The sequence below is a fragment of the Hippopotamus amphibius genome, chromosome 13 (genome assembly GCF_030028045.1).
Source record: "Hippopotamus amphibius kiboko isolate mHipAmp2 chromosome 13, mHipAmp2.hap2, whole genome shotgun sequence".
NCBI classification, from domain to species: Eukaryota; Metazoa; Chordata; class Mammalia; order Artiodactyla; family Hippopotamidae; genus Hippopotamus; species Hippopotamus amphibius.
Genome location: NC_080198.1, coordinates 81,698,914 through 81,721,126, shown reverse-complemented (window position 1 = coordinate 81,721,126; position 22,213 = coordinate 81,698,914). Strand labels below are relative to the sequence as shown.

At 39.9% G+C, this 22,213-nt stretch overlaps 1 protein-coding gene across 2 annotated transcripts in view; it reads left to right on the top strand.

The window, feature by feature from the left end:
* The window catches only part of ANK2 (ankyrin 2), a 235,942-nt gene extending 214,879 nt beyond the window's left edge, over positions 1–21,063 (top strand). For both annotated transcript variants that reach the window (XM_057704400.1, XM_057704401.1), the window contains 11 exons: positions 653–727; positions 2,873–3,004; positions 4,032–4,175; positions 6,822–7,104; positions 8,758–9,049; positions 11,437–11,529; positions 12,015–12,098; positions 12,632–12,796; positions 13,783–13,965; positions 15,373–15,464; positions 18,793–21,063. In XM_057704400.1, coding sequence (XP_057560383.1) covers positions 653–727; positions 2,873–3,004; positions 4,032–4,175; positions 6,822–7,104; positions 8,758–9,049; positions 11,437–11,529; positions 12,015–12,098; positions 12,632–12,796; positions 13,783–13,965; positions 15,373–15,464; positions 18,793–18,976 — 1,727 coding nt within the window. In that variant the 3' untranslated portion in view covers positions 18,977–21,063. The remainder of the gene's footprint in view (positions 1–652; positions 728–2,872; positions 3,005–4,031; positions 4,176–6,821; positions 7,105–8,757; positions 9,050–11,436; positions 11,530–12,014; positions 12,099–12,631; positions 12,797–13,782; positions 13,966–15,372; positions 15,465–18,792) is intronic.
* The last annotated feature ends 1,150 nt before the right edge of the window (positions 21,064–22,213 follow it).

Sequence of the window (22,213 nt, the reverse complement as noted above, 5' to 3'; positions counted from 1 at the left end):
TAGTAAGTAGACAGAAACTTTGCCCAAAAGACATATATACATAATAATATAACATCCATATACAAATACATGCACTTTATTCTTCCTTCTTCCAAGGTCACCAGGACCAAGGCAAACACTGTTTCTGGCCATACTGAAAAAAGCCAGGATGGTCTGATCAACCCATGATCTAGGTCTCTTGTGAATCTTGGATGTGATTTCTTTGCAACATGGCCCGGAAGTGATCTTATACTGCCACAGTCAATAATAGGAGGTCCTAACCAATTACTCCATTTCTCCGTCCCATTTATGATTTTTCTGATGTTTGATGAGTAAGATTATTATCTTCGGGTGGGCAGTATCCTCTCAGATAATTTAAGAGGAAAGTCCTAAGATGACTAGAAGTCAGTAACTTATATAATTATGTCCAGTGACTAGTCTTGATTAAAGAGATATGGAAGCAGATGGTTTTCATGATTTTTATTAAATTTATTCACCATTCCATTCCAGAAATCAGGCAAACATACAATTTAATGTGATCTAAAATGTAATAGTTAATTTGTGCTGTAATCAAATATTTGGACAATTGACTGCCTTTCTTTGGATGATCAGTACTGTGGTTCCTCCCCTGTCATGGACAACCTTTGGCCATTCTGTTTTTGACCTTCTGTAGATCAGCAGGATGCGCAGGAACGGATTGAGGAAAGGCTGGCTTATATTGCCGATCACCTTGGCTTCAGTTGGACAGGTAAAATGAGTGTGACCCATTTTTTTTCAACAAGACCTGCTTGGTTTAAATGACATTGTTGCACCAGCCAAGTGTCATTAACAATGAAAAAAGTCTTTTTTTTTTTTTTTTCTTTCCTTGAGGAAGACCACATGGAAGAGCGATAAGAATGATACTATGAACTAGAAAATCCAGGGTCTGCATTAACTCACTGTGTGAACAAGGGCAGGCCTTTTATTGTCTCTGGAATTTTGAATAATTGAACTTCGTATTGAGAGATTTTGAGACTATAACAAACCCCACCACCCTCCTTTGGGAGCTGTGGATATCTAAACTTTGGGGAGATTACTATGTTTCAAAACCATTATTAGATGTAATTGTCATAAGATTTAATTTGAAATTTAACCAGGGCTCCTTGTTTTAGATACCTTGTATCAGGTATCTTCATCATGAACAGTACTAAAATTTACTTCAAATGAATGTTGAAATACATATGACTGAGATGTTCACTAATTTTCTGAGAAATGGGACTGTTTAGAAATTTTATGTTAAATAAATTTTTAATGGAAAGTGAATTCTAAAATCAATATGGTTTATTTACAATCATGATTTTTAGGTTTTAAAAGCTATATTCTTTCATCTTTCCTCTTTCCTGTGATTTAACATATTAAAGCAATATTATCAGTCTGAATTTTTTTCTTTTTCCTGGGTTTTTGTTTTCGTTTGTTTGTTTGTTTTTTTTGGTCTGACCTTTTATGTCACTCGTGACTACTTAATTGAAACACACAGCATAAAGTTAATATTTATCTCCTTTCAGTTTCTTAAACATTTGGTATGAATAGGAGAGAGGAGTCATAATACCCTTAACAAAGAGAATTGATAATGCAGAATAAATGATGGAAACATTTTAAAGTAATTTAAAAATACTGGTCGGATTTATTTATTTGAGCGATTTAGGGGAAGAAAGGATATCCCTGGTTGATTTATTCAATAGGTGGCTTTCAGAATTATTTATTTTGCTTAAGTATTTATGTATATATATATATTAAACATAGTATATATTATAGTTGGTGAAAATTCAAACCTTACAATCACACTGAATGGTATAAAATGAAAAATAAATGTCTCACACACCTGCATCTCATCGTTGAGCCCCACTTCTCAAAGGTAACTGCTAACCCTTTCTCATCTGTTCAGAAAAAAAATCTGCAGTGCCCACATCTATGCCTATTATTTAAAAATGAGCAAAATTTTACTTAACAGTATTCTTCATAAATACTCCATAGAAATATCTATGTCATTCTTTTAAGTGGCTGTTTAATTCCAATGTATGGAGGTACCATAATTTTATCAATAGCTGTTGTTGATGGATACTTAGGTTGTTTCCTGTTAGTGGCAATAAATATCCTTGTGCACTGAGAGATTTTTGTGGGTGTGTCTATAGGACGTATTCCTAGAAGGAAAATTGCTGGGTAAAAGAAGTGTGTATTTTTAATTTTGAAAGATATTGGTAAATTGCCCTCCAAAGAGGGCACCTCATCCTCTCTCACACACACACACACCCCTCAATGTCTAAGCATCCATGTAGAATGTTAGTGGTAGACTTTAAAGGAAAACTTTGTGGCTTCTTCCCCAGGTCAGTTACTGCTTCCCAGACCTTTTATTCAAGTGACATCAAATCACAGAAAGGAGTTTATGCAGCCACCGTAATATAGCTGCAACCAGTGTTTATCCAAGTACCCAGAAACAGGATTTATAGTATTTGAAAGTCACCTAATTATGGCTGAAAGTGAGACATAGCCTCTTTCTACTGTTTTCAGTCGTTTATTTTCCATTATCTTGGTTAAGAGTATAAGCCAGTATTATTGGTCTCTTCCAAATTTTGGAATTAAATGGGCCTGAATTTACATATTTTATCATCATTGCCTCAAACTTACTATTTCCACTATGACAGTGGTCAATTCTATCCCCAATTTATGGAAAATATCTGCAATTAGTGCTAGAAGAACAAAGGCATACAAGAGTCATTTCCAGTAAGTAGGAAAAAAATAAAGGAACTCAGTTACAGCAATACGAAGAACACATTATTCACAAAATCACAAGGCAAGGTACAGAGACTCAGACTGTAAAGTTAATGTGTTTACAAAGGAGTCTTTTCTCTTCTAGAATTAGCAAGAGAACTGGATTTCACTGAGGAGCAAATTCATCAAATTCGAATTGAGAACCCTAACTCCCTGCAAGACCAGAGTCATGCACTACTGAAGTACTGGCTAGAAAGGGATGGGAAACATGCTACAGGTAGGTGGAAAGCGATATGTAACAGGCAATAGGTTGAAGGTAAGAAAAAATCTTGCTCAACAAACCTTTTATGCAAATTCAGTAAAAAAGATGAAGTGACAGATGCCATCAACCGGAAGTGCTACTGTAAGCAAATGAGAAGAAGCTATGACATTTCTCAAATATGCATGTTGCATAAAAATTCTTGTACTGTGTTCCTGTGAACAACATTAACTAGTGGAAAGTGATGCTAGCACTGGTTGCTAACAGGAATGTTATTAAAGCCCTAAAATGTTCTGAATATTGACAGCAGACATGCTTGCTTTATTAGCCATTGTTTTATTGATGGTGCTTTGCATTCATTTCCTGCTTCTTTTACTCCTAAATAACTAAAGTGGGGAAAAATGTCAAGTAGATACTCTACATAATGATTTATGTATGATATTCTGACCACATCAAATAAAATGGGAAGTGATACAGACCATAACTACTTCTTATCCCTCAGCGGGTCTACATGTGTCACTTCATTTAATACCTCTTTGAAGATCTACCTAGAGACCTCCCTTATTTACATCCAGCCCACATTTATCATTCCTTCTCTTACCATTATTCTAGGTAGGATTGCCAGATTTAGCAAATAAAAATAGAGAGCACCCAGTTAAATTTAAATTTCAGATAGTCAACAAATACTTTTCTACTGTAAATGTATTCTATGCAATATTTAGTATATACTTTTACTTAAAAAAATGGTTTTTTATCTAAAATTCACATTTGACAGGGTGTCCTATGTGTTATCTAGCAACTCTACTTTTAGGGCTTGTGCCCATGCTGTGTCACCCATTTCGTACATCTCTCTTGTTTGTTTGCTTACTTTTACAAGGACCCTTAATAGGGCTTCAGTTGTTTCTTGTACAAATATCAAAATTTTAGTAAATTTTTCCCATACTTAAAATATGTCACTAAAAAATTCAATAAGGCAACTAAATGAAAGAGATTTTTAACAGAATAGGCCTCAGATGTAATAAATAGTTTTTCTCTAATATCCCAGATACCAGTCTCATTGAATGTCTCACCAAGATCAACCGAATGGATATTGTTCATCTCATGGAGACCAGCACAGAGCCTCTCCAGGAGCGCATCAGTCATAGCTATGCAGAGATTGAACAGACCATCACACTGGATCACAGTGAAGGTCAGACAGTTGGTGTGTGTGTCTGTTATGTATGGTTAATTCAGGCAACTGGACCCGCTGTCTTCCTTTGTTCAGAGGCTCGTCTATGGCTTTTGGTGATACGTTCTTCTCCTGAGACTTCCCTGCCCATCTCAAGTGCCCCCGTACCTCTCATTCTTTATTATTTGATCGTTGTCTCAGTCATTGTGGGCTGCTACAACAAAACACCGTGAACTGGGTAGTTTAAACAACAGAGATTTATTTCTCACAGTTCTGGAAACTGAAAGTTCAAGATCAGCATGATAGCACGGTCAGGTGCTGGTGGGGGCCCTCTTCTGGATTGTACGTGGCTGTCTTCTTGCTCTGTTCTCACACAGGGAACAGAGAAAGAGCTAGCTCTCTGGCCTCTTCTTATAAGGGCACTAGTCCCATTCATGAGGGCTCCCCCCTCATGACCTAATTACCTCGCAGGGATACCACCTCCGCATGCCATCACGCTGGGACTAGGGTTTCAACATATGAATTTGAAGGGGACCCAAAGCTTCAGTCCATAACGACCATCGACATGGGTGAGCCATCTGGCGCCCTTTCCTCAGCTCCTTGATGGCACTTCTGATACCGTGTCTTTTGCTCTACCTTAGTGACCCATTTCTGTGCCCACAGCCCAAGCTGAATCCTTATCAGTGACTGTACTGCTTCCAAGTCCTAACTTGAAGCATTATACCTACGTCCTCTTTTACTTCTACACGATGATTTTTCAAACCCACTGAACCTCTAGCCATTGGTCCTACCCCCTTTCCAGTGTTAAAGTTTCTCGGATCCACCCTCATTCACTTCCATGCTCCCTCACTCTCTTTCTTTCTCCTCTGGCTCTCTCGTTGCTGTTTTTACACTCTCTTCTTTCAAGCCCCCAACATTACTCTTTATTTATTCCAACCTGATGACCATACTTTATATTCCTTAGAAAAAAATAGGAATAACTATAAGCAAATGTCCATATTCTTTCACCACAGAATCTCCCAACCTAAGTGCATCTCAGTGCTTATACTCTAGCTTCCCTCCTGTATGAAATGTCCTTGCTTTGCTAAAGCCATCAGCTCTTCTTTTGTACTAGTACTCATCCCCTTTTACCAACTATGGACTTCCCTCCTGCAATTACCCACTCTGGCTTCTTACAACTAGACCATGCTCAACAGCATTAAAACCTGATCTAATAGATCCCAGCTTTAAAAACAAAGCAAAGCAAATAGCTCCTTTCACCCAATATGCTCCTCTGTGTGATTGCTCCATCCGTTTCATGGGAAATCTCTTCAAAAGAATAGCCTGACTTTCCTGTCTCTACTTCCTCTCTTCCCATTCTCTCTAGAACTGTCTCTAGCATCCACGCAAGTCAGGTTTTGTCATCACCACTCAACAGGAAAGAATCTTGCAAAATTCACCAATTGTTTCCTAATCGCCAAGTGCACTGAGCAATTCTCAGTCTTCGTCTTCCTTTACCTCTTTGTCACATTTGACAGAAAAGTAATCTCTTCCACGATACCCTCTCTTCTTGTTTTGTTTTTGTTTTTGTTTTTTTGTTTTTTATTTTTTACAGGATAGTGTTGCTCAGTGTCTCCCTGCAGCTTACTTTCCGTAGGTTTGCATGAGGGCATGTATTACTGTTCAGCAAAAGCTTCATAGCTGGTCCCATCTCCCATCTCTTTCCTGCTTTCCCAAGTCCCAGACACCTGGCCTCTGGGCTGTTCCCTGGGCACGCTGCACCTTCTCAGGATTCCGGGCTCTGGTGCTTTCTGTTCGAACCCTCCATTCTGGAGTGTTCTCCCCTAAGATCATCAGGTACCTTTTTCTATCACTTTATTCAGGCCTCTGCTTAAGTATCAACTCCTAAGAGGAGCCTTTTCTGACAAGTCTATCTAAAATACTGGCCCTGTTTTCTCTGTACCTTTACCTTGGTTTCAGAAATATGAATCTGTGGAAATGCAGGTTCAGTGAGGCCAGAAGCTTCTTCTGTCATGTTCACTGCTATGTCTCCAGCATCTAAACAATGGATACTCAATATGTATCTGTTGAGTAAATAAATAGATAGATGAAGGTCAGTCACACCTCTGCCAAAAATTTTTCAATGACTCCTTATTGCCCTTGCTATATGAAATTTCTTTGCCTGGCCTAAGAGACCCTTCATCAAAAGAGTACTAACCTCAGAGTGTTGATTGACACAAGTTAATACTTGCAAAGCATCTAGAATGGTGCCTGACTCAGTAAATATTCAGAATGTGTTAGCTGTTAATTATTATTATTGTTACTATTAGTAGTACTCTTCTTACCATGTAGCTTTATGCCTCAACTGTCGCAGTTGACACCCGCTTATCTTTAGGTCTCCTTAAGATGTCACACCCTCTGCAATTCCTTTCCTGATTCCTTAACCCTGAGTTGAATGCACAGCATTCATTGACTGGCACCTGTGGCCCAGTCACTCTGCACTTGAATACCTCTTACTTGCCTGAGCTTCCCTAGATGGTCAGCATCTTGAAGACAGACACAGATCTCTTTCAGCTTTGTAACCATGGACCAGTCACAGACGTGGCAGGTAGTAGTTACTTAATAAATATGCACTTAATATAGTTTAGCTTCAATTAAATACTTAATTTAAATCATTCTCCCCTGTAGGGTTCTCAGTACTTCAGGAGGAGCTCTGCACTGCCCGACACAAGCAGAAAGACGAGCAAGCTGCTTCTAAAGAGGACGAGTCCTATGATCACCCTCCCATCGTCTCAGAGGAAGACATTTCTGTCGGTTACTCCACTTTTCAGGATAGCATCTCCAAAACGGAGGGCGATGGCGCCGCCACAGAGCTCCTTCCCCAGGCTCACAAGGAGCAAGTTCCACAGGATTTCTCAGGGAAAATGCGAGACCTGCCTGAAGAGTCAGCTCTTGAACAGCAGGAATACTTGTGAGTTCCGAAAGAAAGCCTATACAGTGTCATTCCAAAGACACAAGCCAGTGTGGCGAGGGTGCCAGGCATATACAAGCGTGAATTGTTTTCAAATAGTTTTCAGGACTACAGAATAAAAAGCAGACTATTTAAGAGACATGATTGTGACCGTGTTGTGTGGCACACATCTGCTTCAACCAACTTCCAGTTCCACGATCATGGGCAAATGCCTAAGCCCTTTGAGTCTCAGTTTCCACATGTGTAAATTATGATAATAGTATACACCATATTCATCTTACAGGGTCAAAGGTCAAGGATATGTCTATGAAAGCACTGTTGAAACTGCAGACCACACGGTTATTACTTGTACATCTGCGGCATCTCACTTTTCTGTATATGTGCCTGTCGCACCCTGGCTGGTTCAGAGTGTGAACAGTGACAGTGTAGGTGAAGCAGCCCTTGCGTATTTCAACAGAGGTACGAGGTGGCTAACAATAAAAATAGAAATGCAACACAAATTACTCACACAGAATGAAAGACCATTAGGGGTTGGAGTGGGACTAAAGAGACGTCTTCTGGAGAGCTTCTGCCTAAAGGAAGCTGCAGAGCACAGTCAGCTTACAACGCACGTTCTGGGCTTTCTGGAAGCGAAGGCAGAGGAGAGTTGTTTAAATGACACTTATTGTCTGGAAACAGCAACCAGATCATGAGAAAGGCGAGCATGTCCCAGCCCTCAAGTGTGAGACTAGTGTGTCAGGAGGCTGTAACACAGCATCTCCTTTGTCCTTGAGTGAGTTTTGTGCTGGAGTCACTGGAACTTGAGAAGAGGGTGAAATGGGTATTGAAAGGACGTTTTTCTTCCACAGGGTACCGCCCCCTCACCCATCTACCTTTAGATTGTAGGGGAGAGCGTAAAGAAGAGGTCAGGAAAGGAGAGAAGAAAAGAGAACAAGACAGGAAGCAAGAGGGGTGCCAGAAAGGCACTTTGGGCATTTAATACCTATGAGTGACAGCAGGTGACAATGAGGGAGCAGGAAAAGCAGATAATTTTTTGTTCTTTTAGGAAGATTGTCAAGATTGCATAGCTAATCTCCAAACTCTATCAATAGAAAAAGCTTCAATGCCAACAGATCTTCCTATCAAGTAGTACAGTTTTCCAGACATACAATAAGAATCTCCCTGTATTTATGATTATGCAGCTATATTAACATGGGGTTTACATATTCCTTTTTTTAAAAATTTGCCCAATTTTGATCCTTGCTTCAAAAGCCTTATTGTCTACAGATCTTTGTTATGTAAACCTCCTCAAACCATCATTACTACCTTGAGTTATCAAAGAAAAGATGAAATTAGTATTTATTTATTAATATCTCATTATTTATTAACGATCTCTACTTTGTAGGGATTAGGAAACGGTAATACGTTTGTGCATAATTTTTATTTTTTTAGAATACATCTTTCCCAATCAGTGCTAGATCAGTGAGCTGTAACTCTATTCTATATTTTACATATAATTTTTATTCACATTTCATTTCTTAGCCAAATTTACAGAACCCCTTTAGGATTTCGTGGACTATGAAGACAAGTTCCATCTTCCCTTCCACACCCCTTGCTTCAGCAGGGGTGGAAATGCCTACGTTCTCATGGTGTAATTGGGCTTTTCTGTTTCAGTGTGACAACCCCGGGGACAGAAATGTCAGAGACTCAAAAGGCTACGGCACCCTCCGGCTCTCCCGCCAAGACACCTGAGGAAATCAGCACCCCCCCTGAGGAGGAGAGGTCATATCTCCAGACCCCGACATCCAGTGAGCGGGGAGACTCTCCCATTGTGCAAGAACCCGAAGAGCCCGCAGAAGGCAGGGAGGAGAGTTCGCCCCGGAAGACCAGCCTGGTGATAGTGGAGTCCGCTGACGACCAGCCACAGGCCTTCGAAAGGCTCGACGAAGGTGCTGCTTTTCAGAAGGTAAAATCTCCTTCTCTGTTTCCTCACCCACGTGTAACAAAGCTACAGGCTTTATCCCAGTTTCCATTTCTCTGATGGCTTATTTTTCCACAGAAAGGTTTGCCAAATTAATTAACTTGGGCCATAGGAAGCCCTCAATCCCTTTTAAAATCTGGGAACCAGTGACTTTAGAAAAAGATGACACGTGGTTCCAAGTCTAGCTACTTGACCATCAGCCCTAATTTTATAGCTAGAAACCCTATCGCTAAGAAAAATGAACCCTGGGGTGAAACAGTATACCTGATGTCACTTTTCAAAATTAGTAACGTTAGACATAAAGAAGACGCGTGAGGGGAGTTAGCTGAGCCTCGGGGACGTCGGCCAGCCGTGGGAAGCTGCTGGAGCCTGCACTCTTGTTTGTTGAGTCTGTGCTGTCAGGCGATGAGTACACAGACTGTGGCAATTGAGTGGTTTATCTCCCCAAATTTTTCTCGTTAGAGGAAGGATTATTTCCAAGTGAGATCCCCTTATATTTATTTTAAGAAAGACTCAAAAAAAGGACATTATGCCTAAATTGATGGCTGGTTCTAAATGTCAGAAAACTGATTGCAGCGTGAATATGCATCACCCTTAACTTCGTCCGTAAGTGAGTTTTGATGTTGTGAACAGAGGTGCAGCCCACCTTACGTAAACCACTTACTCCCAAAACGTGGTCTGAACGGTTCACATCCCTCGGCTTTAACTGGAGGGCTTGATCCCTCCCTCCTTAGAACTCCTGAATTCGAATGCATCTCAGGGAGGGGAAGGGACCAGAATCTGCACTTTCAATAACTCTGTAGAGGATTCACATACCCCCCAAAAGTGTGAAAATCTGTTTGAATTAAACTTAATTTAATGTAAATTGAATTAGATATAGTTTTCCTTTTTTGGATTCAAAAACGTTTTATATGTCAAAGTATTTTTTAATGCGTAAATGTACATCTTCTAGGAAAGAAGGTGTTATAAAAGAATTAAAATTCTGGGGGAAAAAAGTGACACAACATATCTTTGGGCTTAACATCTCCATTTGTTTTTGTTGACTACAAGTGTGATATCTGCTAGCAGGATTTATCTAAAATCATAGTTTAAAATTAGGGGAGGTCCAGGCAGATGAGAACTGCTCCAAATTTTGGCAGTTATCTTAAATAATGAGTTCATCCCATGAATGGATTTTTATTCCAAGTTTGCCTTTGTACAGAATTATTCATCTCTCAAGTTTTTGGCTGAAGTGAGTTCTAGTAAAAATGTTTCATCGATGCTGTCTGGACTTAAAAGTTGCCAATTTTAGTCTGAGAATTTGCAGGCTAACTGAAGTAGGGGCTTGAGACAGTTATCTGGGTAATTCATATATTTAATCTGTTCTATGTATATAAATAAATTTTGATAAGTTGTCCTATATTCCACATTATTTATATGGGCCTATTCTACTTCTTCGTAATGAATTTCCAGTTCTTTCTCTTAAGCTTCCTATTTTGACCCTTATCTTCTCCTGACCCTGACTTGAGGGTTCAATTTTAATCTCTTTTCTTGCTGACCATATTTCTAGGCAGCAGATTCCTAGGTGTATTTAAAAAATAATTTGGTTTAGAATTTACATGTCTTTCTTTAGCAGGAAAGAATCTGGAAATGTAGGTGGTGTTTTAAAGTATGTTGACAAAATTTAGTTGAGTTTTTTTTTTTTAATTAGGGTCTTTTTTTTTAATAGCATTCCATTAGGAAAGAGTAATTCGATATATGGCTCCTAAGACATACGTTTTTATCTAAGGTTATATTCTTAGCTCCAGCTTTGGCTTTGGACCAGACCCATAAAACTGAATTGGCCTCTGCCTCTCAACTTCTCTGCAAAATGAGTCTAATACTATTTGTAGCCTGTCTTCATTGACGGCAGGGAAATGTAGTACTGGCCAGATAATAGCGACAGGAAATTTTGACTTCCGGCAGAAAGTTCTGCTACAAGAATAAGACGTGTCTATGCCTTTGGGTGGATGATTCTAAGCCTAAGCCCAAGAGTCAATGACTCACAAGTGTGTATCGTGCTGCCTAGGGTCTGTGTTTACATTTGGTTTTTCAGCAGGAGTTTAAGTCCCAGACGTAATGTGGGCAAGGTGCTTATTTCTTCTGATGGATTTTGACAGCTGGGTGCTCAGACAGCTCTCAGAATTCCAGAATTTTTTTTTCATTCAATGAATGAAAAGCTATATTCGCACTGAAGTTTGAGTCCAGCAGGCACTGTTTTCACCCCTGCTGGCTTTTCCACCAAAATCTCCATGAATAAAACTTGCAGAAACCAGGGTGAGCTAAAGCAGAAACCAGTCGTGAAGACGTTCCTTAGCATGATAAACAAAACCGTGCTTCCATGCTTCCACCAGGAGCTCACAGAGGAATTAGGTGAGCTGGAGGCCAGCTCAGATGAGGAGGCAATGGTAACCACCAGGGTTGTCCGCCGACGAGTGATCATTCAGGTACCGGCTGTTGCGTTACTGCACGTCCAGGACCGTTCTGTCCTGTAGCCCTTCGAGAGGGACCGACCTGGAGTGGAGGGCTCGGCATGCTCCCTAGGCAGTGCATGGCCTTCAGGCAGATCCCTTAACTCTCCTGAGCTCTGTTTGTGAAGAGATGCAGTGGTCATGCCATTCACAGCCTGCCTGCAAGAGGGCAGAAAGCGAGAGCAAGATTTAGCCTCTTCGGTTCCACCCACCTCACCTCTGGCTTGTCTGTTTTTGTTTGTTTAAGTCTGAGCTAACTTTGGTCAGATTCTCTAGCATGTTATTACCCACCTTTTTTTTTTTTTTCTTTTAAACATACTACTTGACAGGATTTGGCATCTCAGCATTGCTTCTCAAAGCTCCTTTAATTTTCTAACATTCCTCACATTGTAAGCACTTGGGAGTAGTTCCTCAACATTGATGCCAAACAGGGAAGTGACCCTTTTCTTTCAACGGTGTAGGGAGATGACCTGCCTGACATACCCCCGGAAACAGTCACAGAAGAAGAATACACCGATGAGCAGGGACACACTGTGGTAAAGAAGGTATTATCTTAAGTATCTTACCATGGTTCATTTCACACCTCCTGCCTAAATTGTATCAATACCCGTAGGCTAACGCATATATATGGAATCTAAAAAAACAGGGCTGATGAACCTAGTGGCAGGGCAAGAATAAAGATGCAGATGTAGAGAATGGACTTGAGGATGTGGGAGGGTCAAAGCTGGGACAAAGTGCGAGAGTAGCATTGACATATATACACTGCCAAATGTAAAATGGATGGCTAGTAGGCAGCTGCTGCATAGCACAGGGAGATCAACTCCCCCGATGTTTGTGATGACCTAGAGGGGTGGGTAGGGAGGGTGGGATAGAGAGGGTGGGAGGGAGGCTCAGGAGGGTGAGAATATGAGAATATATTATACACATAGCTGATTCACTTTGTTGTACAGCAGAAACTAACACAACATTGTAAAGCAATTATACTCCAATAAAGACCTGAAAATAAATAAATAAATAAATAATCAATACCCTGGCACTGTCACTCAAAAACAAGATACATGAATAAAATATCTTCCAGGTTACTAGGAAAATCATTAGGCGGTACATCTCCACTGATGGCATAGAGAAAGAAGAGATTACGATGCAGGGAACACCACAGGATCCCATCAGCGTTGACGAAGGGGACGGCTATTCCAAGGTCATAAAGCGCATTGTATTGAAGAGCGACACTGAACAGTCAGAGGTGAGACCATCTGATTCTATGGGGAGGTGTAAAACAGAGCTCACAAGAGATGGACGAGATTGTTTATTCCGATTGGCCTCACTCCTCCCCTTTATGAGGCAGTCTGTGTTTAGTTACACATTCATTGTTTTTCTTCATGATTTTTTGGAATTTTTAAATAACCATCTGGGAGATTTGTAACCATTATACTCCTTGTCTTTGGTCTTTTTTCTTTCTACTTTCTCTTTAATTCAGTTGACGGCAGCAGAAATCCAAAAGTCAAATTTTAAAAGGCAGCAATCCCATTGGCTGGCAAGCAGTAGGTTCTGAAATAAACTTGTGCAAATGCACTGTGATGTTGGCGCCCAGTCAGCAACAGCAGCCTTCTCTACAGCGCCTTAGATAACTATTTGATTTCCAAACTTATGCATTTCAGAGTCACTAAAATCAGGATCCAGAAACTCCCTTGATTTATAATTTTATTTCTTTTTGTTTTACTTCCCTCTTTCAGAAACATACTCTCTTTGACCTGTAATTTGGGAGATTCTCACCATCTTGCATTCATTCACATCCTCAAAATTTTATTATTTTACACATGAGGTTCTCTAAAAATCTACACTTTCAGTTTCTCTTATCTGAGAGTTCCTCCTTTGGAGGTTAATTTTGCCTTCATAATGTCAAAACAGGCCATTTACTCATGGGAAGAAAGAGTTATCCACAGGCTGGTACGTCTGCACTGCACTGAACAGTTAGTTTCTCAGTCATGAAACTTCCTGATCAATATTTGTTCAAGTGACTAATTAAGTGGTTGATTTGGTACTGTGTATATATAGTCATTATATAGATGTTACCAATTGATTATGGATTTTTTTTCTGCTTCTTGTTGACGAAATGCTGTTTTTAGGATATATCATTGTAGTGTGTGTGTGTGTTTTAACATAGAAAAATTCATCATTGTTACATTTTGGCAGTCAGAAACTGTATACTGTGTGTCCTTCATTCATCAGGTAACTTTGTCTGAGCCCAGCATTTTGTCCAGTACCTCACAATTTCAGGCTGAACCAGTGGAAGGCCGTAGAGTCAGCAAAGTTGTTAAAACAACTGTGGTACATGGAGAGAGGATGGAGAAGCACCTGGGGGATTCTAGTTTAGCCACTGATCTTCCTTCAGCCAAAGATGACTTTGAAGAGGTATAGAAACATCATCACTTTGTGTGTGTGTGTGTGTGTGTGTGTTATGCGTGCTTTGTGTTTGAGAAGAAGATGGTTTATCATTGTGTCATTCCCTATATATATATTCATGGAAGGATGCAGAATAACTCAAGAGAGTAGAATTCCTGTTTGAATAATGTGTACAGTGAAATAATATTTTACTCAGCTTATTGCATTCATCTGTGCCGCCTTAAGAGCGTTAAAAAAATCCATATGACCAGAAATCACTTCAGCTCAATGAGAATCAGAATCTCCACAGTTGCGGCATGATTGTACATCTTGCCTAAAAGTCCCAGAAGTGACTTGCACTCCCAGTTAGTAAGGGAAAGAAATAGATACTGCACGTTATCTTTGCTAGCTAATATTTCCAATGATAGGCGTTAAAGAAAACTCAGATATCTTTTATAACCTTAAATAAAACAAGCATTTATAATTATTTAAGTTCTAATTTTAAATAATTGGGAAATGGATCCACAGTGACATCCACAAACACTTACTATGATTAAAAAATACCAACAACCTGAAAACCAAAACAAGTTTTATAAGTTGGTATCAAGCTAATTTGGCAGTAAAACTTAATGTGAACTGACACGGGGCTGCAATGACTTTGCTGTCTTGTTTATTCTACGAGTGACTATTCAGGTTTTGCTGTTGATATATTAGTGGGTTTGATGACAGGATGCTGTCCCTATCCCATCTGAGCGATTAGGATATACAGTATATACATCATGTTACCTTTTTAGCATTCAAAAGGAAAAAACAATCTGAGATCTGAAACACATCTGGCCCCAAAGATTTCAACTAAGGGATGGTGGGCATGAGCAGACATCTACGAAACATTCTTTGCTGTTGAATTATTTTGAAGTTAAATGTTACGTGTGTGTGCTCTTTCACCCGCACTATGCATTGAGATTGTACATGAGTGCATTGGGATGTGATGAGTATACCTTATTTTGAATACTTTTAACTCTTCACATTTTGACAACTTGGTGACCTTGGACAATCAAAAGATAAATTATCCGATTATACACTTTGGGCCTTATTTGTTTGTTGCTTGTTTTTGCCTTTGGTCATTATTCATTGCATTTGTCATTAGAGTCTGCACTGAAGAAAGGAGTGGGGTGAGGCAAGGAGAAAAGTCAAAGTCAACCAGTATAGTTCGCAGGAATTGTGAAGTGGTAGCAACGAAACAGATCTCCCTCACCATGAGAGAAATCTAACAGACTTGCTAAGTAAAACTCAATACTTACATCTGCTCCTAAGAATTGTTTTCTTTATCCTTTCAAGCATATCTTTTTATACTATCCATTAAGCAGAGTGATAGATTATGTCAGAGTCTGTGGTTTATGAAGGGTCTTGTCTTGTTTTCTTTTTTTCTTACTTCAGGCTTTGAGTTACACAGGTAGCCAGATGAAAGTCCACTCCCCCAGTTTAGTAGAGGATGAAGTCCTGAAGGAGGATGGATCAATACTTAGAAGGTTTGGGTTAGCATGGGGTGATGCTTTGCCAACTAACACCTTTAAAAAGTTTTCCAGTTTAAGAAAAGAAAAATAAAGCCCTTATACCTACCTTAAAACCTCTTGGGAACTGTGGACCCTCCCGCATTGTAAGACTTTTGTCAAGTGGTACATCTGTCACTGTGTCATTCCTGAAATGTCCTCTTGATGCTTTAAAAGTAATAGTAAGGGACTTCCTAGGTGGCACAGTGGTTAAGAATCCGCCTGCCAATGCAGGGCACACGGGTTCAAGCCCTGCTCTAGGAAGATTCCACATGCCACGGAGCAACTAAGCCCATGCACCACAACTACTGAGCCTGTGCTCTAGAGCCCGTGAGCCACAACTATTGAGCCCGTGTGCCACAACTATTGAGCCCGTGTGCTGCAACTATTGAAGCCCACATGCCTAGAGCCCGTGCTCTACAACAAGAGAAACCACTACAATGAGGAGCCCACGCACCACAATGAAGAGTAGCCCCCACTCGCAGCCACTAGAGAAAGCCCATGTGTAGCAACAAAGACCCAACGCAGCCAATAAATAAATAAAATAAATAAATTAAAAAAAAGAAATTCTTGTGGAAAGAATGATTAAATAAACTTAACCTTTAAAAATAAAAGTAATACTAAGGCTTGGTGATAGTCAGGTGACTGTTTACACAGTCATTTCCTGGGTTTCAGCAAGTCATCGATTTCACTGAGGCCAAACAGCTGAGATATTCCATTGTAAAGAACAGTAAGAGAAATCTAGTCAATTGCTCACAAAATAATCTTGTGGCTAGCTGCCTTTAGCTCAGTCTTGGTAAATCATTCCTTTGAATGGCACATGGTTTTTTTGTTTGCTTTTGCTTTAAACAAGCTGTTTCATGATTATGCATGTGAGTGGCATATAACATGAGCATGAGTTTGATATCCATGAACTTCAGTGTACCTAGTGAGGCTGAAACCAGGGGCTTTAATAAGAAAGTATCATACAAACAGTAAGCTTGTATTCGTGCGTATGAACAGGGACCAGCTATGAGGCTTTCTGGTCCACCCCCGTCCCCATCACCTATCTGATGTGTAAACTTTGGCACTGTTGCCTTGGTCTACCCTCACTTCTCTCTGGGCCTCTAGCAGCACTGTGAGTATTAACAAAATGTTCTCAGCTTTGCAATGAACAGACACAATGGAAATTGAAGTTACTGTTGTGCTTTTCACTTCATTGAAAAGAAGAGAAAGATTGTCATTTATAGTACTCTACAAAGCTATTTTTAGCCTGTAGAACATAATAATTAGAACAGTGAAATTAAAGGTTCTATCCCAATTGCACCCTCCAACCACATGTGAAAAACAGCCCCAGCTAGGAATTTAAAAGACAGTAGTTGCTCACAGAACTTTAAAAATGCTATCTGAATTAAGGATAAAGTGCTTTTTATACTCTGAACTTTTAAGTCTTTTACTCAGTTATTCATATGGAACCACATAAACTACGCACACCCTAGCATCATGAGATCTTCAAATGGGAATAGATTTAGAGACCAAAATCCAAAATTCTCAATGACAGCTGGTGAATTTGAAGCCAGGGATACAGCCATCTCAATCCAGTTCTACAGCTACTTAGTTATGGAAGTCTGTTTGTGATCTGCAACACTTTATCTTATATGTTGCTGAAGACATTTGATCATACCCACTGCTCCCCTGATACACATACAAGTAAATTCATTCCATTTCTTGAGTCGTATACACATGCATGTTCATAAACACATTCAGCTACATAGGCGGGCACAAAACACTGGGGAATGTCCTAGAGAGAAGCTTATCCCTCGACACCAATGCCATAGAGGTTTTTACTATTACTAGCTCTTGGCAGCATTAGTCAGATATTTACCTTTTGGGAGAAAAAAATATATATGGATGCTGAATAGTCAGAAAACATAATCTGATTTCAACCACTGGAACCAAATTTGACCTTTTTATCAAAAGGAACAAATTTGTTTGTTTTCAGATATAAAATAATTGATGTAGAATCAAAGGAAACATGAGGTAAGAGAACACGAAAGAAGGAAGGAGACAAGATGTCCAAAGGAAAGCCAGAAGAGTTTTGGTTGAAGTCAGCTATTTTTTAAAAATTAAGGTGATCTTAACAAAGGCATAGAGGTGTGGGAAGGTAGAGTAATGCTAAGGGCAGCCCCTGGGCAGAATCCGTAAAGGAAATGCTGGGTAGAGCTACAAAAACTGGTTCTAATGATGGTGGTGTAAAGCAAGGCTGCGTGGCATCATGGTTACAGATTCAAGTTCTGGAATCTTTGACTTTTGGCCCGCTGCCTAGTAACTGGATTATTTTTTATTTGGAGCACTGTTTAGATTCTCTGAATTTAGTTTCATTACTTGTTATTATAATATAGTACATTCAACCCATGTTTGCGGAATGAAGAATTGTATTTACAAGTAGAGAGGGAACAAATCACAATATAGTCGTTTTCAAGCAAGGATGCTGGAAAATAATAGTACCCATGTAATAGGACGTCAGAGCCCCTTTTCTCAAGTAATCGCCCGTCTGATGAGGGGGCCAAGAGAGCAGCAGACTGTTGAGTGGCTGTAGGAGGTATAAAATGGGCCACTCCTTGTGCTCCGGGAAGACAGAGGAAGGATTTGCCTCTCGGTGTTTTGTTTTGTTTTGTTTTTCTTTTCCTCTCCCTTCCCCACTGTCTCCAGGTGAAGCTTCAGAGGCCTGGGCTGACCTTCATCTCTCGCTGGTAGTCACCTGCCTTTATGTTGATAGAATAATATTCCAGTTTTTAAAGATCTGTGTCCCATGGAAAAGTTCTCTTAGAATATTTTTGGGAAGTTTGAGTTGGGTAGTGACTCTAAGGATGAAGCTGGCAGCTAAGGTATTTTAAATAAATTAAATTAAAAGCTATTTTTCTTGGCCTGTCAAAAGTTACATGTGGAATCACTATTTCAGAAGGAGCCACGTTCTTTTAAATCCGTGCACCCTCATCAAAACATGAATGATTGTGGGGTTACTTTTTGAGAGAATCTTATGAAAGCATGATTTCATTTATTTGAGATGTTTCTTAAAGTCTTAAAAAATACTCCTTGCTCCATAATACTTTTTAAAAATCTCATGAGTCATTTCAGATGGGAGAGCCATGTTTAAAAGAAAGAAGTGAAAAGATAGCTGTAGCCATTCCACTAATAGCCCAGTGTAGAAATATCTAGAGGTAAGACAGGAAGCACTATTTTCAGGTCGTGGGTACCCTCACACCAAGGTAGTGGCTGCCTTTTAGCAGTGAAGAAAACATAACATTCTCTATCTGTTCTCCTCCAGGACGACAATGAGTAAAGCTAGAACCCAGAAGAGGGCTGTGGTGAAGGACCAGCATGGAAAACGCATTTACTTGGAGCACCTGGAGGATGTCCCAGAAGCACTAGACCAGGATGACCTCCAGCACGACCTCCAGCAACTCCTTCGGCATTTCTGCAAGGAGGACTTGAAGCAAGAGGCCAAATGAGGAGCTGCCCAATTCTCACACCAGAAACCACACGTTCACTCAATATGCAACTTCCCATTTCATTAGAGGAGTGACCTAACTGGCCTGATCAGTGGGATACCCTGACATTTCCACTTTTAGCAAATACACTGCATTTCTGTTTGAGTTTCTCCCCATCCTCTTTAACTGTAAGCTAATTTGTGACCAAAGATAGCATCCTTCATCCTGGATGCTGTATCCACTCCTTTGTTGTGTCTGTGCTCACCTGGGACCTGGCCACCTCCATCGTTCTTCTTGGCCTCTGCACAAGCTCCTTGAAAATCCACTGAACAGAAGAACTTCACCTGCAGACCTCTTCAAATGATGATACATGGGAATCCTTCAAAGAGATATCTGTGTACAATGTATATAGCTAAAATGCTCAGACGAACAACATATTAAAACCACTGCCTATGGTGACTACACTGGGCATCGCGGAATAGAAGGCCTCTAGGAATTGCTGAACAATGGTTTGTTAAGATATTGCTAACACAATCGAACGTAATACAGTTCTACTGCAAACGAAGCACTTCAGACCTACCATGTCCTTAGAACTTCCAGAGTAGCCCTGGCTCCTAGTTAAAGATGGGTTAATAACCTTGAAGAACTGTCCTGACTAAGCACTTCTTGCTGGTGCTGACCAGCTGTGATTTACGACTCTCCAGCAGCCACGGAGGGCGAGGAGGAAGGGAGCAGAGGCAATGAGAGGAAACAGTGAGGTATTCAGTTGCCAGCAGCAGCATCCCGCGGCTGTCTAGCATCTTCAGGTCCTTTAGATTTGGGACATGTTGGCAGGGTATTTTAAAAAGCTATAACTACTGTAGTTTTCCAGTTTTCATTGCTGCTTTAGCAAACCACGCTGTCTTACTGGTGGTACTTTCTTCTGGCCACTGCACTGTAGATAATTCATTGGAAACAAGATTTGCCCACTACACAAATGGTTTAACTCCTTCACCATGTTGGAGTGGTTTCTTTTATGTTTTTTCCTCCAGGTTTATATCTTCTCTAGTACCTGCATGTAGCATTTAAGAATCAAACCACAGTCCAAACCCCTCTTCTAATCACACTGATGGTTTTCATTCTTTTTCCCCTCAGCAAGCACTTTTCACTTTTCAGCTAAGTCTGTTTTTTAGCTTGCAGACGAGATTGAGAAATCCTGAAAATTTTGGTTTGGGTTAAAATTTTGGGTTTATTTATTTGAAATCCAAACCCCCTTGGAAACTCTGAAGTGCATTTGTGCACTTTCCTGTTTGTGTGTTTCAAAGAAGGAACTTTAATCATCTGAGTGATTTCCACGTCCTATTCCTTATTCCTCTAGTGGTTGAAGCTGTGTAGCATTTTAACATATATATATTCACAAATATATTCATATAAACAGTATACATTTTGAATCAGTTATTTGTTAAAGAAAAGTATATTCAATGAAGATGAAATTAAAAAATTTTAAAAACCAGAGTCAATCCGCCAGGGATTGAACATTTTCCAGTTCTATCTGGTCTTTTCCTGTTGTGCAAAAATGACTCATTGTTCCGAATGTCAGAAACAAAGACAACAAACAATGGCATCTCATCATTTCAAGTAACGTTGCCAAGAGAGAAAATTTCCTGGGAGGGAGGTTTCCCACAAGCCAAATCTCCTAAGCCTCAAATGCTAGCACTTCTTGGCAGTTGGATAGAAAATAAAGCATTCTTTGGCAGCCAAACTGAAAGAGGCCAATGGTGAAACTTTTGGGGACACACCATGGCCTTCTTGTCCAACCCTTCACTGGAGCTCAAGAAAAGCATTTCTGTTGTGTTATTTGCAGTGCAGATGATGTCTGTGTAACAACATAATGGTTATTCACCTTTTTTTGGTTTTGATTTTTGCTGTGTAATCAAAACACTTGAATACTGTGAGAAGAAGTGAATTTTCAGTTGATGACTCCGCATCTTGTTCCCATGGTGATAACACTAATTGAATATATCTATGAGGGCATGTATTAGTTAACGGAAAAAAATACAGCACTAACAATACATAGCTGCAATGTGTACAATGGCTGATTTAATTAAATAAAATGTACAAGTGTTAAATGTGGCAACAGTGGCTTGTTCTTTTTTATCACTCACTTGTGATTTCAGGAGATGAGAGATTATTGAAGAGATGAAATAGATTTGAAGCCAAAAGAAAGACAGCTTGCTTTTGTTCCTCTTTTTCTCTGGTAACTTCATACCCTCTGTGCCCGACACTGTGTTAAGCGCTGGGAGAAACCGATTGTATCCCTGCCCTCAAAGAACTTTTACTGTTATCATTATGCAAAGGGAGGAAAACATTTATTTTTAGTTTGGGGATCACTAGTAGATGAGAAGTAGGAATTGGTGGGCTAGGAGGAGATGAGAGGGGATCCAGGGGTGGGCAACACGGAGAGGGACCCCCAGTTCACTTCTGTAAGGTCATGGTTCTCGGGGCTCACCTTCTGCCTTTGGGAACAGTATTTAGCTCTGGGGTTTTATTCATCTCTCATCGACTGAGAATTAGAAATGCAATGGATCCATTAATATAAATGGTAGGTCAGGAATATGCAAAACTGAAATCAGTTTTGTTTGGAGAATAGTTTTGGTTTCGTTTTCTGAAAAATCCCTTTAGTGCTGCTATAGTATATTTTACTGCAAAAACAGAACAGAAAGACATGGTTTAAAAATTGAGTTTTATTTAAGTCTTATCTAGTAGGAGACAGGAAATTGACTGGGTCCGGCTTATTGGCCTGGTTGATTTACAGGATCTTCCAAGGTTAAAGTACCAATTACGCTTGAAATATTTCAAAGAAAAGAAAGTCAAATTTAAAAATTTTTTTCCAGAGTGGGAGTATCTGTGTGACCATCCCTCTTCCTCCCATTTGTTTCCTGTGCTGTGCTTTCTATTGACAGGAACTCTGAGCTTCCATTGCCTTGAGTTTGATTATGGAGATTAAAGCATCAGAGAATGTTCAGGGCTTTTCCATGTTTAATTATGTGGTGCAAACCCCAATAAAAAGTGAACAATGATTCATATGATCCTTTACAGAAATATATTTAAAATGTGAAGTTGGGGGGAGCCCTCCAAACTGAGGGAAAATTATGCATATCCCATCAATGACTTGAGTTAGCCATAAAGAGGTGCAAATCACATACAAGCACATTGAAACAGACTTGAATTTGAACTTCAGTTGCCTGTGTCACTTATGTCATCACGAAAGTTCTGGGT